The sequence below is a fragment of the Dendropsophus ebraccatus genome, chromosome 10 (genome assembly GCF_027789765.1).
Source record: "Dendropsophus ebraccatus isolate aDenEbr1 chromosome 10, aDenEbr1.pat, whole genome shotgun sequence".
Classification (NCBI taxonomy): Eukaryota; Metazoa; Chordata; class Amphibia; order Anura; family Hylidae; genus Dendropsophus; species Dendropsophus ebraccatus.
This window is the reverse complement of record NC_091463.1, coordinates 56,400,229-56,418,019: the sequence shown is the minus strand read 5'-3', so window position 1 is coordinate 56,418,019 and position 17,791 is coordinate 56,400,229. Positions and strand designations below refer to the sequence as shown.

Below are 17,791 nucleotides of genomic sequence, written 5' to 3'. Positions count from 1 at the left end.
AAAGGGTTTGCAAATGCTGAGTTTCCCTTTAACAATCTCAGAAATGTCCCTCTAAACAATAACACCTAATGAGAACCAATCAGCCCCATTGGACAGATATGGTTCCCTGGAGCACTGTATGGATAGCTGCATCACTGGTATGGATAGCTGCATCTATGGTATTGTCATGAGTTAAAGAGGACCACACAAAATTTGACATGTCTATAAAGGGAAACTAAAGCGGTATCTAACTTGCTGATATGTTCCTATAGTGCACAGGGCGCTGAGGATGACAGAAAATTTCTTACCTTAATTCTCCACACAGTTTTTGTGATATTAGCAGTTAATTCCCTATACTAACGAGGCGTTTTGGTGCACAGGGGGTGGGACTAACACCCTCAATGCAACAATCCACCATTGCTGGGTAGCCCCTTCTAACGAATATTAGCAAAGTGGCCAGCCATGGGGTGGGCCAGAGCACTGGCGGCAGTAGTCCCATCCCAAGTGCACCAAGACATCTCATCAGCTTAGGAGATAAACTGCTAATATCAAAAAAATGGAGCATGAAACTTACCTTCATCTTACAACGTGCACTATAGCAACATATCAGCAGGTTAGATTCTTCTAACCTTCTCATGGTTTCCCTAGCATGGTTTAACTAACATACACACCTTTTTACAGTTTCTTGACACTCTTCCCCCCCATTCCCAAGATATGTGGGTTTATATTTTCTCTGACAATTCAGTTACTAGTCAGATGGGAGTGGACTTTCTTTTTTAAACAAAAGGAGGTGAATATCAGGTTATGGCAGTGATTATACAGTCAGGGGTGTTAACTAGGCATATATGCCCCTCAATGTAAAACATTCATACCCCCTGACTGTATAATCATACCAGTTATCTGATAATCACTTGCAATATTAAAGTTCACGCCCATCTGACTATGAACTGAAACAGACAAATTCTAAACCCACATACAGTATTTCAGGAACAGAAGGACGTATTAAATAAAAACCCTGTAAAATGGTGTGTATTCAGGGCACCCTCAGCTATTAGTAGTAACATCTCATTATTGGGGTTCTGACTACACGTCATCTTTAACAACAGACAAATAATGTTATTCTAGTGGCATTAATGGACAACCTGACTTTGCCTAGAAGATGTAATGGAGAAATATCCAAACGGTCATTGCCATTGCCTATGTACCTGCTTTAATAAATACCTTCCTTGGATTGTGAGTAAGGCCCCCTTCACACGTCCGGAAAAACCGCCCGGATTTCCTATCCGGACGGATTTCCGGACGCATAGACTTTCATTGGACACGGACACCCTTCCGGAATTTTCCGGCCACTCGCGGCACCCCGCACCCCCCCCCCCCCCCCGCGGCCACTCGCGGCACCCCCGCACCCCCCCCGCGGCCACTCGCGGCACCCCCGCACCCCCCTGCGGCCACTCGCGGCACCCGCACCCCCCCCCCCCACCCCCACCCCCCGGCGGCCAGGAGACCAGGACAGGTGAGATTAAAACCCCCATCATGCCCTGCTGACAGGCCATGATGGGAGTTGTACTTCTGCAGCCTGTGGCCATCCAGGTGGCAGAAGTACAACTCCCACCATGCCCCTGCTGACAAGTCATGATGGGAGTTGTACTTCTGCAGCCTGTGGCCATCCAGGTTGCAGAAGTACAACTCCCACCATGCCTTGCTGACAGGCCATGATGGGAGTTGTAGTTCTACAGCCTGTGGCCATCCAGGTGGCAGAAGTACAACTCCCACCATGCCTTGCTGACAGGTCATGGTGGGAGTTGTACTTCTGCAACCTGGATGGCCACAGGCTGCAGAGGTACAACTCCCATCATGTACTGCAACCTGGGTGACCACAGACTGCAGAAGTACAACTTCCATCATGACCTGTCAGCCAAGCATGATGGGAGTTGTAATTCTGCAAGCTATGACCATCCAGTTTGCAGAAATACATGTCCTATTTTTTTTTCTCATCAGGAAATCCTGAAGGTTTTTCCTGATGGTTTCCTGATGGTAAAAACGGATTACTGTAAGGAAATCCTGATACTATCCTGATGACATTTAAGGCCTCCTGATCAGGATTTCCTGACAGTAAAAACTGACACGGACGTGTGAATGGGGCCTTAGTGCCAAGGTCTTTTTACTTCATTTTTTTCAAGTTGTCATAATATTTATTATTATTATTTTCTATTTATATTATTTTATAAAGTCAGAAATAAAATGTGCATTGTGTCAAAGCAGTGTGACACATGGCCTTCCTATAGCTGATTCTGATGGATGAATGTTAACAAGAGTATTTGTTTAGCTTATTTTATAATTGAATTTTAGTTTTTCATATTTTTCTGACTAGTGTTGCTCTGTACATTGCAGCCGTGCCAGATTACTGCAGCTTAGCTAGCAGTGAAGTGAATAAGGGCTAAGCTGCAGTAACCCAGCACAGCCCTTACATAATGAATAGAGATAGGCCTCCAGCTCCATTCACTATGTACATCTGGGTGCCACATCTCTGCTGAACACCTGTTTGGCAGAATGCTGGGCATTGGCACCCCACTTATCATATATTAATGGCCTGTTCTGAGGAAAGGACATCAGTACCCAAGTCCTGGAAACCCCTTTTAAAAAGGAACATGTAAGCCCAGCCTTAATGTGGTTACTATGGTCCTATCTATTTGGCATAGGAAGACATACTTAATTTCTCCAGAATTTCTTCATCTGTCATCTTGGATTTTTTGCGTTGCCGGTCAGTATTCCTGTACAACGTGCTCGTGCTTGAGTTTTCTGGCTGGGTGGTTACCGGGGAAGTCGAGGCCTCTTTAGCTGGTACAGGTACAGCTACTGGTTCAATGACGGACCGTGTATAAATCTGCATGAGGAGCAAAATGCACAAGTTCCATTATAAATGAAGCAATCTCACATGTATTATTGTGAAGAAAAACATATATAAAGCATGTGGTATATATTTACTTATGTGCATTAGAAGAAGATTCATATATTGATTCACATAAATAATTATTATATAAATAATTCATAAATTAAGGGAGGAAGAATAACTCAGCTTTGAGTCAAAAAGGCAATTGCTAAGGTCTATATGGAGACTCATATAGTATACTACAAATATATGAGATTTCATTAGAGGAAGGTCTTGTATTTGACACAGATCTCCATAACTAAGATGGATTTAAAAAAAAAAACAAAAAAAAACTAGTGCAAAAGAAACAAGTGAAATGCCACTGTTGGCCTGTGGGCTCCAATTATAGCGATACAACAAGGAAACATGTAGAGGGCATTGTATGATCACTGATGCACACAAAGAAGTAGCAGGGGGAAGTATCTGCATGACAATGGTATTCACAAGAAACCCTAATGTGTGTTTTTCTAAATAACTCTGCAGCCTCCGGTCTAAACCCAGTAATCATCAAGCAGGACCTCAAAGGGATTTATGACAGAGCATGTTAAGTACCTTATATATGAAACACATACACAAAGACAAGTCCACAAAGCCTGTGGGATATTCATACACCATTCATATAGCAGTTATTCATATGCAGAATTATCTTTACATTGTATATATGCTGCTGTATGAAAGTCATATGCTTTTCCGTCAGTCTATTGTGACAACCTACTGAACTTGAGAGTGGCAACCACTTTTAGATTATTTTGCATTAAAATGCAATGTCTATAAATGTAAGATTATTTATTGTGTGGATATATTCTTAAGGCTTTCCGTATTATCTAAGAAATTCTAACAATGGCTGAGCAAAGCTTCAGAATAATGCACTTTGGCTAGTAGGGAATGCTCAGCTAGTAGAGGGGTGCTACGACTGGCACCTCCTTTGTTAGCAAGGGCTGGAAACTGCATTCTGCTGTGAAGGCATTTCAGCAGTTATTTGACTGTGAGAACTGCAAATAGAAAAAAGGCTGTCAAAATGCTATACATGCATTCAAACATCTGTAATGGGTCATTTTAAAAAGAAAAAAAATTAAAATGTCATAGAAAGAGAGAATGATGGGAGAAGTGTACGCTAAGCCCATTTACTCCTAACTCAAGTGTGCCACTTCACCACCTTCAGGTTCAACAACCTTCCAATGTAACTCTATGAGACTGTCTTAGTCTCTGCTTCTTCTGAACACACACCCCAAACAATAAAAACTTTTAACATGTCTCTACAACATGTCAAAAGTTTTTTTTCTTCTCAAAAAATGGCAACTATGTACACTTAACATCACATAAGAGAAGAAGAAAAAAAAAAGTTACAATATTATTATACAAGGTTACAATTTATCATACATTACGTAGATAAAGATGCTTACAGATTTTGTATGTTCAGGACGTGGGGCTATCACCGGCGGGGGCTCATCCTCCTCTTCTTCCTCTTCTTCATCCTCCTCCTCTGATACCGGAGGAGCTAGGGGGGGCTCTGATGCAGTCTTTGTGTTCTGGAATAGAAGTAATAAAATAAAGAGGTCACTGTGTTGTTCTCTTTGCTTCTGGCTGTGACCAAGAAAAAGAGCAGTAAAAAAACAGCTCCTTCCCTGCCGTCTGCAGAAAATAGTAGATTGTTTCCTCTGCGATAGTATAATAACACTTACCCGCTATTTCCTTACAAAGCACCCACCATCATGAACTCCTAAATATACTGTGTACTGTGTGTTAGGGTCAGAGCCTTGTCTATGTCATACGGGGCCTTCAAATCTATTTGGGATCAATCAATAGGATTAGCATAAACCACTACTTGGCTGTGATGGGAAGGAGGGAATTCACAGACAAATAAAGGTCTAACTGCTAATGGCTTGCGTAATATGACACCCATCCACTTCTATGGGAACACAATGTACTTCTGAAAGCATTCAATTTCATGCAGAGGCATACAAAGTTTCTCAGCTGGATTTGCATGCAACAGAAAAAAAAATGTAGCAGGTGTCACATTATGGAGCTATTCGCCCCTTTATAATATGGTAACGTACAGCTCACCAAGGAGCAGTACATAGAAAGCCGTCATGGGGAAATCCAGGGTACCTTTGTCTAAGTGCAAATGACTCTGCCCTGCACAGGAAGACTAATATAATGCAGTAATAGCCAAGGTCTTTATATATTGAAAATGCACCTCTGTTACCTATATAAGATCTAATACTGGGTGCAAAGAAATGCTCATTTCTGCTGCAAGCAACCATCTAATGTCCACTGAGTAGAATACATGGGTCTTGTTACCCAGAATAGGCCCCATCTCAGCAGGAGCTACACTAAAGCCCTTTATTTTCAGAGTCATTACAGATGTGGATCATTTAATAGATATGTATGAAAAGTTACGTTTTGACCACTTTTTCTGCAGTACTATACATACCAAAGAGTGAGCAGCTATATATCCATGTGCGCTTTTATCTGCAATATAAAATAAGACACAAACTTGGATGAAAAAAATCTATTTGCAGCAGACATAAAATTATAAAATCTTCAACGGCTTTCTAAGTAGGTCAATAGCGCTAAATAACAATCAAACTAAATATAGAGGAGATGGCTGGTGAAGACTTGCGTACTCCACTTCACCTACTGAGGTCTTGGTAGTAGCTTTAGTGCTGGCAGTGATCTGCTACAGAATTCAGGTAAATACAGGGGAATTGCATTATAACGTGATGGGATTATGTTCTGGTCTCTGTTATAGTAAGATACGTGGATATGACAGAGAGAACAGTACTTGTATTTTTGTCCCAAGAAGCTGTGAATACAATGGTCTTAGGTTGTTTTCATATGTTACGGGTATACATCAATGTAATTTTACTATGTATAGCTATAACCAAAACTGCATTGATCTAATACAATACAATACTGCATTGATCCATACATAGACATCTATTTGAAAAACAAAAAGTGTACCGCATGATAAAGTTTAATGTTGAATATGGCTATAAGGAATACATTCCATGCAGTGGAAAAAAAACAAACCCCAACAAAAACTACCTGAAAGAAGACCAAAGATGTCTGCTAAACTGTCTAACAGAAGCCATCTACACCTACATCTTACAGAAATATAAGATAAAGCTCTACTGACTAGTCAAAAGCACGCGACCTATTGTCTTCAATAGCAAGCTTTATATACATGTCATTAGGCTTTTTGCCTTACTTCTTTATGAAATCCTTTGATATATTAATGGCACATATGTATCAGATTGAGGTTTACCTTTACATTTTATTGTTGCACGATTCTTGAAAGATTATTGTTTTCATGGTATACTTTGCTGGTTGTCTTTGTATATTACATTTAGTTATTACAGTAAAATCTGCCTTTCTGTATTCTTTGTACATCTCTTGATTTTTTGGGTGTGTGACAGCATATGGGAAGAACCATACAATGTTTTTAAGCAATTTTTTAAAAGAAACATAGTTTAAGTAATTGAAAAATAATTTATATATGTCTCCACAAAGGGAAAATAAAAATGTGTTACTATACCTCCAGAAGTAAAGCTCATGTATTTCTGGTTGTTCACAGTCTCTTTGGAATCATAGAACTTGAGGACATCTAACACAGCCTGAGGGTTCTTCTTCTGCTCCAGTTTAGTGATGTTTGAGGTCTGCAGTAATCGAGCCCATTGCTCTGGGATTCCCTGTATGACAAAGAACAGAGAACAGTATTTAGAGTTGCCCATCATCGGCCACTTCGGGCTAGAAAAGAAACACTGGAAGGCGGCTGGTTTGAGACTTTGGTTTTGCTATGAATGAGACCTTGGTTTTGTGTAGCGGTGCATTCATTGTCTTTAAAAACAGAGAGCTAAAACCAGGATCCCAGATGGAGAAAAGAAAATAACATTATGGTTGTGAGAGAAAAAGATGAATAAACCATGTCTGGAAACCATGTCTTTCATGAAATATGGTGGAGGGTTAGTTCTAGTATGGTTGCAGGGTGCAAAACACAAATGACTAGAATTGTAATGTGGATTTATGCATCGGTACCCACTACATGGTATTATGGTAGTATATACAGCCTTGCTATTAGTAGGTATGGTGAAGGGATAAAGATCATGTCTAGATAAGGGGGCAACTAGTCAGCACAATAACTTGTGTGAGGTCAACCAGTTGCCTAGTCGCCTTATAATTCTCTAAAGAAGTGAGAAGTACTGTAATAGAGGAATGATAAAAGTGCCTTTCACCCACTATAGATCCATATAGACCATCTACACTGCAAGAAGAAAATGGACTATAAACACCTTCAAAGTGGTACACATCTACTGTCCCAGTATAACCTATAACCAGTGTACTCAAAGCAGATACACATATTTGGGGACATTTATACTATTTAACAAAACACACTACAAAACAAGTATTTATGCCTTAGTATATCTATGCCTTATACTCTGATGGTCCGGGCCTCTCTACAGTATCTACTACCTTGACCTTTAGAACAGGTCAAGAGGAATAGAAAACTGCCAGAATGGACAAATCTTACATAGTAATACTTACAAAATTTAGATTAGAAATTCATTGTGGCTTTGGTTACACGACATAATGATCGCAATGCGACAATGCAGATGATAGACTGGCTGAATGCATGTGACATTGCCAGCAAAGTGACTGCAAGCTACTCGAAACACACAGTATCTCCAAATTCTGTGTAATGGGTCTTGCAAAGACTATATCCCATGTGAATGCCTGCTCATTCATCAGCTGATTACATGGGGGTGATAGTCAGTTCCTTTAGTCAGGGCCTTAAAACTTTATATGTAGCAGATCAGTAAAGTCCTTTTTCATCTGATTTCAAGAAACAGACACTCCCTGACACTGACTAAAAAGCTCTGGCAAGACATATACTCCTGTATATGTCATCCAGCTGAAGTCTGTGCAGAATAGCTCCAACAGAATCTAGTTTGAATAATAATGGGTGTATGTGTGTGGATGCCAATATGAATCCACCTCATGTACCTAAGATAACTTTGATGAACTAGACCAATCTGGGGACGCTGGAAGCTAGGGCAGAGAAAATGGTAAATTAAAGTGTCACTGTCGTGAATTTTTTTTTTTTGCAGAAATCAATAGTCCAGGCGATTTTAAGAAACTTTGTAATTGGGTTTATTATCCGAAAAATGCATTTTTATCATGAAAAAGCAGTTTGAAGCTCTCCCCCCTGTCTTCATTGTTCTCCTATGGAGAGAGCTAAAGAAAAGACCAAAACAGGACAACAAAGAGTTAATCTACAAATCCCTCACCCGTTATCTGTTCTGACCATCACCAGTGACCTGTCTGAGCTCAGATTACAGCTGTCACCCAGCTCCGTGCCTGTAATCCTCTGTTATCTGCTTTCTGCTGCCGGCTAACTCCCTCCTTCCTCCTCCCCCCTCCCCTCTCCCTAGAGCAGACAGGGGACGTCTCCTGCAACAAGTCACAATTTTCAGATTTTTCAGAGTGGATGAAAAAGAGGAAGGAGGGGGGGACCTGGGAAAAGGCTTTTTACATGCAGATAATGGCAGATTTGGCTAATAAACCCAATTACAAAGTTTCTTAAAATCGCCTGGACTATTGATTTCTGCAAAAAAAAAAAAAAATACGACAGTGACTCTTTAAAGGAGAAATCCGCAGAATAAAAAAAAATTCAAAAAGGACAGGAGCAGGGGGAACATAATAAACACTCACTACTTGCCTCTGTCCACATCTTTGAAGCACTGGAAGCACAATGAATAACATTGGTCCTATGTTCTGTCCGCGATTATGTGCTTGCAATTGCGGACAGAACGGATGTGTGAATGTAACCTTAAGGCAGGACACTACTAAAAACATCAAATATCAAAAATATAGCGCCAGATAATAGCTAAGAGTAAATGGAGAAAAATAAAGTAAAATAACCATTGGGTAAAAATGGTAGAAAAAAAAAATGTCATGTCTAAATGGAGTTCTTTCTGGATCACATATCTGAATCACATAAATTTACTGTAAAAAAAAAAACAACAAAAAAACAAAAAAACAGAAAGCTAGAACGCCAGTGAGATAAAAATGCCTGCAGTAATTTACATTAAAATGAGAAAATGCCAGAAAAACACAATGCCAAAAAGGAAAATTGTGTTTTATAGAGCAAAAAGCATTGTGCAAAAGTGGTGTCTGAAATTAAAAAAAACCTTAAAGATATACTATACTAAATATTATGCAATAAATGAAAGGCTCCATCCATCTTACCTGTCAGTCTGGGAAGGGAGCATGGAATGAACATGGGAAATACCCAAATCTAGTGAATGAAAATGGGAAAAATTCAGTGACTGGCTTGAACGTACAATAACTTCAGATCTTCATAAAAACATTTACAGGGACACAGGTGAAAATGAATGTGTTTCAAACAATAAGTCGCTCTTAATCATCAAGTGATAATGTTCAAGAGAGGCGCATTGCTCGAAACGCATTCACTTTCACCTGTGTCCCTGTAAATGTGTTTATGAAGATCTGAGTAACTTCACGTTCGAGTCAAGTGCTGGATTTTTCCTATTTTTCGTACACAATATACTATACTATCATTACTAGGTTTATGAAGAAGGGATGCTGATCCTGAAATTTATTCTGGCAGACACATTTATAAAAAAAAAAAAAAAGGTTTATTAAAAATTATAAATGAAATGTTAAAGCTGTAACCTGACTGGTTGATAGGGACAATATTAACATATTCCATTATAATTCTGACGCATAAGGCTCAATATAGGCTTACATTCATTAAAAAGGTTATGGTGATGCCTCAACTCTGTACCTTGTTGGTATGTTCTCACTAGCTCCAGAAGTGTTAAAAACAGGGCATTGTGCTATGGCTATAACTTATATTGTGCCAACTACCTAAACTAAGGCTCTGCCCACAGTGGTGCCAAAGACTCAGCCTCCATGACAGATATGACAGCTCCTAACAAATCAAGATGGATTACATTGACTTTGAAAACAGTGGATGGTTCAGTCTACTCTGCAAAGCAGCAGAAACCTGGCAAAAAGCATCATAGCATCAGTGTGAACAGTCTAGGCTAGGTTCATTTTGTTAACAAAGCACAGCAATCACTGAGCTCAAGGAGAACAGCGACAAAAAAATCCAATGGAGTACTCACTCTCAGTCTCCACTGATACATTGCCCCTGGTTATTCCCTATTTATGTTCCAATACTCACAACCAAGTGGGACTTAAAGTGACACTGTCACCCCCTTTGTGCATTCTGACATCTCTACTAGGGATGGTCCGAACCGAGTTCGGTTCGGGTTCGTACGAATCCGAACCCTTGGTAATGATTCCCGCTGTCTGCTTGCTCTGTGGAGCGGGCGGATCCAGCGGGAGGACCGCCTGGAAAACTGGGATACAGCCACAGCCATAGGCTGTATCCCAGTTTTCCAGGCGTTACTCCCGCTGTATCCACCCCCTCCACGGAGCGGGCAGACAGCGGGAATCTGCTGCCGAGCGTTCGAGTTCATACGAAGCCGATCCTCGGCAGGTTCGGACCATCCCTAATCTCTACAAAGGTGTAAAGGGTAAATTTTGCGGTTTTCATACCTGACATGACAGCAAGTAAGGAAGTCTGCCAGACTGTGGCACTTGAGCATCTCTGGTCCACCTCCTTACCACTTGGATAAGAAAAAGTAAGGTAATTTACAGATACAGTTGGCTTTAATACCTGACAACTATCCAGATGTGCCAGCAGCTATTGTCAGCAACTAGCGCTGACAGAGTCCCTTGAGCTCTCTATGTTTTCCATTACAGAGGGCCTTTGGACAGTCCAAATAAATGTAAGGTTTTTATATCTCTATATATTCTCAGGTGCCTTGAATCCAAGCATTTTGACTTTCTAACTACAGCTCCAGTCCATGCAATGTAGGAATTTTGTTACTTTGTTGATTTTGTGTACTTTTCACAAATAGTCTGATGGGTGGGAACTTTATTGCAAAATTGTGTGAGAAAATTAAACTGTGATTAGAAGGTTCAGTAGCCCCCCCCTCCATAGTTTACTCCATTTTGCATAATGTTTCCGCCCATTTAACTATTCAGTGAAAACAACAGAATACTACAATTCCTAAATCTTGGAAACTGGGCGGCACTGCAAGAAAGTAAAAATTTTAACCAGGGCACCGAAGATTATACAAGGTTATATAAAATACATCTTATTTGGGGTGACCACAGGCTCTCTTGAAAGGGGTGAAAGAGTTGTCAAGCATAAGAAGAAAGGGTCAGTTCTTGTATTAAACATCACCACCCACCTGTGTCTGGCATTACACCCATTCATAGGACCTATTCACTTGCAAAGAACACCATATTTACTTGTTTTGCTACTTTACAGCACCTTTATTTAGAATTTTATCTACGGTATGTATTTTGTTGGTGGTATCTTTTCTTCCTCTTCAACTCTTCTAAACAGTGTCATAATCTCATGAAATTGGGTCTTAGTAAATGTCCAAAGCTTTGATTTGTGCTTCAAGTAAAAACACTTTACTTTATTTAGGCTATGATCCTGTTTGTTTTGTCAATTTATTGTATTCCCCAAAGTCTTCTCAAGGGAAATAGACTTATTATAGACATTATTATATTAGCATATTTGCAGACCTCTTCTTCCATTTAAAAAAGTTATATTCTTAATGGTGCAAATGGTGGATAAGAGAATAGATATAAAGTTTCAAGAGAAGCTATCCATATGTAATACAGGAGTAGCCAGATATCCCTCCGGGAAGGGCCCATTCAAGGGGTGGCACCTGTAGGGAAACCACCAAAACCCCCATATTATGTGGCCCTATAAGTCTGGCTAGTCCTGTGTTTTGAGACTCTTTGGGCTCTTTTTTTGTATAATTGTATTTCCCAAGAAGCAATGCGCCTAGGATTTCACTCTACTGAGCACTTTAATCAGTAGCCGGCAGTGTTTTCTTTGGCTGGTTTTCCTGAGATCAGTGATCTGTTTCCCTATGACACACGGTGTATGGTAGCTCATAAACATAGCGGTATGTTCACAAGTGTCAAAAATTACATGGGATCCGCATCAAATTTGATTATAGTCAACATCCCATGCACGAGCCAAAATTCCATTCACATGCAACAAAAGATTTCCATACACAGATTGGCACAGAAATAAAAGCCACAGTAGAAATAAGTGGCACACCACCTATTACAGAAGGAGACCATTTTAATTTGGCATGTGAAAAGGGACAGAGCTTGTTGTTGTCTAGGCTGTAAGAAACATGGATAAAAAGCAATGCTGTACACTGCGAGTGGAAATCCTCTAGGAGATTGTCTTTATTCACTTGAAGCTGATAAATGTCATTGTGATGATATGGCCCTGATAACATTGATATTTCCCACCACAAGCTTCTGACATGAGGAGGAGTCTCTTCTTTTTCTACCCTATTAAGTGGATCAGAACAAAAAGCCAGGGACAGACTATAAACAGAGAACATGTCATAAAGGAAAGACTGAGCTTTCTTCTCTTTTCAAATCCATTCCTGGCTTTGGCTTAAAAAATCTGTCAGATAAATCTGTCTGTGTAAACGCACCATTATTCCTGCCACTTTTCCCCTTCACACACCTGTGGTTAGGAAGCCTTTCAGGAGGCTTGAGGAAGTCATCAGTGTTTCCTAACCATAAAAACAGGGGAGATAAAAAAAAAAGCTATACTCACCTGGTGCAGGCTGCAGCAGTGCTCCCATCCAGCTTCTCTCTCAGTCTTCTGGTGACATCACTTGTGCACCGCAAGCTTGGGGGGAGAGCAACCTCTTCTGGCCGGAGGCATAATGTTGCCTCCGGCCAGAAGAGTGAGACCCAATGGCTCTTGGCCCTGTAAAACACAGTGCTGCATTCAACTGTATGTGTTCCTGGCCAACATCAGCACCCAGTGGCACTTGCCCAGGTGCTGGCGCTGACCCGGTCTGGCAGACAGTGCATCCAGAATTCCAGACAGTTTCCGTATGTGCATCCACAGCTGTCTGGAATTCTAGATGCCCTCATAGGGTCTTATAATTTCTGGGCCCATTTTACAGCATGGACACCCTTCAGGAAAAATCCTGAAGGGCATCCTTCCCCAATAGAACTCTATGGGTCAGGAAATCTATCCGGATTTCCCAATAAGAAATTCGGATAGATTTTCCTAATGTGTAAAGAAGGTGTAACTCAAGCTTCTGGACAGACGCTGTATTTAGGAAAGTCTGTAAAGGGAATCTGGCACTAGGTTTGTGCTGTCCTAAATGAGGGCAGCATAAATTAGTGATACAAATGCTGAACAGATCAGTGTATTACTTATATCATTCTGTTCAATTGTTCTCCTAATCAGGAGAATAGAATTCTTGTCAGACCCTTCCCCCCTGCACTCCCGCTGCTCATTGACAGTTGACAGCATGGATAGATAACTGCCAATCAGCAGCTGGTGGGCGGAGTTTTCTGCTTCTCATGAATATCCAGTACTACTGGGCTCATGCATATGATGGAGAAGACTACTTATTATCCATGTAATTCAGGAACATATCTCTGAATCAGCACGGAATCAGTAAGGAACATATCTCTGAATCAACACAACAATGTAAGTGATACATCATTCTGTTCAGCTTCTCTGTCACTATTTTGTGTTACCCTGAGATAGGACAGCCTAAACCAGAATACATTACTTATTAAATACACAAAATACATTGCTTTTTTAAATTAAGAAAAACAAATAATAATAATAATAATAATAATATTTTTTTTACAATGTAAATAGTACAAAAAATCTGATAAAAAGATTAAACCTATGTTTAACTCACAAATTATTATATATAAGTAGAATTATTTTACTACCTTTTTGTGGTCTCTTTTCCTTCTGTTTTTGATGCAAACTGTATGCTCCACTGTCTTCATTGGCCAGCTTCCTGTTTAGTTTAAATACTGTAATTCTTTCTTCTGTTGTACATTCTAGTTGGGAATTCTGCTAGCTCCCTCTCAGTACACTTTCTTGGCTATACCACCACCAAGTACACATACAGGTACCTCCCATATGATGGGGAGGAAATGGCTGAATTCAAAGCAAGAGTGTACAGCAGATGATTATAGAATGTACAACTTGGCAGGAAGTGGGGTGATGAAAACAGAGCAGTTTGTGTCACAAACAAAAGAAATGCATAAAATAACAACAAATAGTAAAAAAAAAAAAAACTTTATTTACTAATATAGGTTTATTAATTAGCTGAAAATAGCGTCATTGTACTTAATATGCAATGTTTTACACTTGGGTCTTCATTAAACATAATACTAAATGCACTTTTATCATCCTGTGGTTTTTATGGGTATTTACACAAACTGATAAAGTGGATTGTGAGGAATATTCATACCGGGCAGATTTTGTTTTCTTTGGTGCCACCCCAATCTAGACATACAATCTGTGCAGAATATTAACGTTGTATAAAACAGATTTGGAATGAGTGACATGGGCCCCTGGAGTTTGGGATTGAATGACAAAAGGATGATCCAAGCAACATATCTACAGCACACGCATGAACTTGCAGCTGCAAACGCTAGGACATCTCAAAGAAGCACTTTTTGATGCAAGCTTCTTTTGGGGCCTGTGACGCACCTCTGCGAGTTTCCCTGAGCCCATCTGTGAACCACAGAGATCTGGCTGCAATGGACGTAAATAAAGAAAGAAAAAGAAAAGTTAAAATAGGATGGGGAGAACTTAGAGGGTAGGAAAGGAAATGACCCGATGATGTGGAGGGGAGAAGGGGGGGGGGGGGGAGGGTCCATGGTATGTGGAACAAGATCCCACATGAAAAAGGAAGGTGTACACTATGAAGTCTCCAAAGGGGCAGGGTGTAGTGCAGGTTGCAGGAGGACAGATTTTGGAAAACAGGTTTAGTTGTCTTTAGCTTTAGAATAATCAATCTTCCTTATGGTTCTAGATCAGGCTTAGGGAAAGCTAGATCCATTCATGCCAATAAACTATTTCTGCCATTTTATGTTATCTTAGATTAATATAAAGATGCTGAAAAGTTGATGAAATGCTACAACATGAATGTTTTAACCTTGAAGGGGTAGTCTGGGAAAAATTAACTTTTCCTCTATCCACAGTAGGAGATTGCGGGGGGGGGGGGTCTGACCCCTGAACCCTCCGGTGATCTCCGTATCGGACCTTACCGACCCCATTGTCCAATGGAGTGACGGAAAAAGCCGAAAACAGTGCTCTTCCGGCATACACAGCTTTTTCCATTGCTCCATAGGAATAAATGGAGCCGCCGGTCGTGTGCCAACCTGGGGCTCTATTCATAACAGAGTCGGTGGGGGTTTAGGGGTCGGACCCTCTGCAATCTCCTACTTTACCCCTATCCTGTGCATAGGGGAAAAGTTTATTTTTCCCGGAATACCCCTTTAATGTTTCCTGTATGTCATTTTTTGTTGGGTGCAAATCTTCAGTTGTGTATGTTACAAATGAAAAAAAAAATGGTGCATCTCTCACACTCCTGCTCTTTTTAGTCAGTTTTCTGTCTCACTGATGGTTAGAGCAGTACACACTTGTATGAGACTGGTTGGATTATTCACGCTATCGTGGACATTGGGTTGACCTAGCTTTTAGTTGTTTTTTTTGACTACTACACCTTGGTATTCGCCATGTATACGTTTCCATGCAAACCAATCTTTTTATGTGTTGTTGTATTCATTGCAGTGAGTTATAATCTGTACAGGTTGGCTGTTCTATATTATTCAGAATCTTGTCTAGTGTTTTATTTCATAGATGTAGTGCTGATATCTGATAATCCCAATATTCTAAAGCTCATTTTCCAAAAACTAAAACTCCGGGGACATGCGTCGTAACATTGTCAGCAAAACGTGGAACAGCTTCTCTGCTCCAAATGAAACTGGAAGAGTAGTTAGTAGAAGCGGAGAGGTGTGTCGGCATGCAATGGTCAGTCGTGTCATGTAAAGCTTAAAAAAAAGTCCAACTCAGGAGCCCATGCAGTTTTTCCAATTGTGGCTCTATATTAATCTAGTAGCAAACACAGAGCGCAGCCAAGGTGAGGTGATAACAAAGGGATTACAGGGGGCGTTTATGAAGTACATGTCACCAAAAGGAGCACACAGCTGTTATGGGAACTAGTGTAAGTTATTATCAGAGGAAAAATAATCATACAGTGTTAGAAATCCCAATGGCACTTCCAAACTTTCCAGAAAGATAAAAAGTAAAAGAGAAGGACAAAGTGGTCAATAAAGTAAAACTGTACAAGTAACCTGCCCCAGGGCCTCTCACATTCAGATTCACATAAGATGCACCTGTTGTCTTCCGCTGAACAGACCATTGGGGACCTAGGCAATAGTTAAAGGAATGCACCAAGCCCATAAGATTACTGAGGCCACTACCTATGTGAGTCCTAGGGGGTTGAATTCAATAGCGGTCTGGTGCACAGTATGATCTGTGCTAAGATTCCGATTGTTAACTATTGGCAATAAATTCACTATCTAAATAACTGAGTGCTAAGCGATTTTGTTTCAATGTAAATAAAAATGAAGACATCATGCAAAGAGTCTTGATTAAAAGTTTTCTAGTGTTTTGTTTCTATGGTAACAGACTACTAACATACCTTAAGTAGTCAGATGCTGCAGTCATGCTCCCTTATGTTCCCTATCACATTCTAACATATGCTCAAGTAGGCTAACAAAATGTGGGACAAATATAAGAAAGTAAGACTGCAAGATCAGTAACCGGAGAATACTGATGGCGGATATTGCCTTCAAAAGCAGTTATCCTACAAAAACATTTATTACCTATCCATAGGATTAGTTATAAACATAAGAGCTCTAGGGGCCCAGCAGACAGTATCTGGTGATCACGGATAACATGGCAGGACGCATGCATTGTCTATGGGACTGACTGAAAACAGCAGAGTACAGTAGTTGGCTATTTCCTTCAGCCTTATAGAAAGTATTGGAGCAGCAGGGTATAATTCTGTGGATAGGTGGTAAAAAGTTTTTCGTCATTTAACCACTTTATGTAACACTATTACTAGTAACATTACTGCTATCACTTACTTTTACATCATTTACCAAGTACAGGCCACAAAGAGAAGCTACATTTTTGTATGGTCACCTCAGCAGATTTGCGCATTGTGAGTACACAAAGTACTTCACCTATACAAATATATACCACATATATAGTAGTTAACAGAACGGTATTCTTTGTATGTTCAATGCTTTACTATATCTACTTATAAACACATCTACATGCTATTCTTCTATGTATTTGACTATGCTTTTTATTACAGTATTACACCAGACAGTGCACCAGCAGCAAAAAGTAGGTGCTGGTAAATATACAGACACAACCTACAGAATATCTTGTGAATACTTAAAACGTTTTCTATTACCAGGAGGAACAGGGCAGAGTGATAGGACATTTTGTGGTTTCCATGCTTAGGAGTCCAGTGGGCTGGCTTAATAAGTGCTCCAACAGCTATGTCTAAATATATATGCTCATATGGGAGGGCTACCGCAAAATAAAACCACCCACAAACTCTTAAGCGCAGAGTGTTCCTGCAGTCGTACCCCCAATAATCAGCTTGTTACCCCCATCCTGTGGATAGGATATAACCCCTTATAGTAGGGATGGGGAACTTTAGGCCCTCCAGCTGTTACAAAACTACAATTCCAATCATGCCTGGACAGACAATGTCCAGTCACGATGGGAATTGTAGTTTTGCAATAGATGGGAGGGCCAAAGGTTCCCCATCCCTGCCTTAAAGTGTGCCTGTTGTTATAACTTTCAAATCCTAAATCAGCAGTAGATATGAAAGAGTCTAAACACAGGAAGTCCAGGCCAGACTATGTATGTTTAGTCTCTTTTTTCCAACCAGC

At 40.2% G+C, this 17,791-nt stretch overlaps 1 protein-coding gene across 3 annotated transcripts in view; it reads right to left on the bottom strand.

Moving 5' to 3' along the window:
• Positions 1-17,791, bottom strand: part of PAK3 (p21 (RAC1) activated kinase 3) — a 142,822-nt gene that overhangs the window by 20,215 nt on the left and 104,816 nt on the right. For all 3 annotated transcript variants that reach the window (XM_069942708.1, XM_069942709.1, XM_069942707.1), the window contains exons 4-7: positions 6,447-6,600; positions 5,343-5,380; positions 4,312-4,437; positions 2,689-2,863 (exon numbers count right to left, since the gene is read on the bottom strand). In XM_069942708.1, the coding sequence (XP_069798809.1) occupies positions 2,689-2,863; positions 4,312-4,437; positions 5,343-5,380; positions 6,447-6,600 (493 nt within the window). The remainder of the gene's footprint in view (positions 1-2,688; positions 2,864-4,311; positions 4,438-5,342; positions 5,381-6,446; positions 6,601-17,791) is intronic.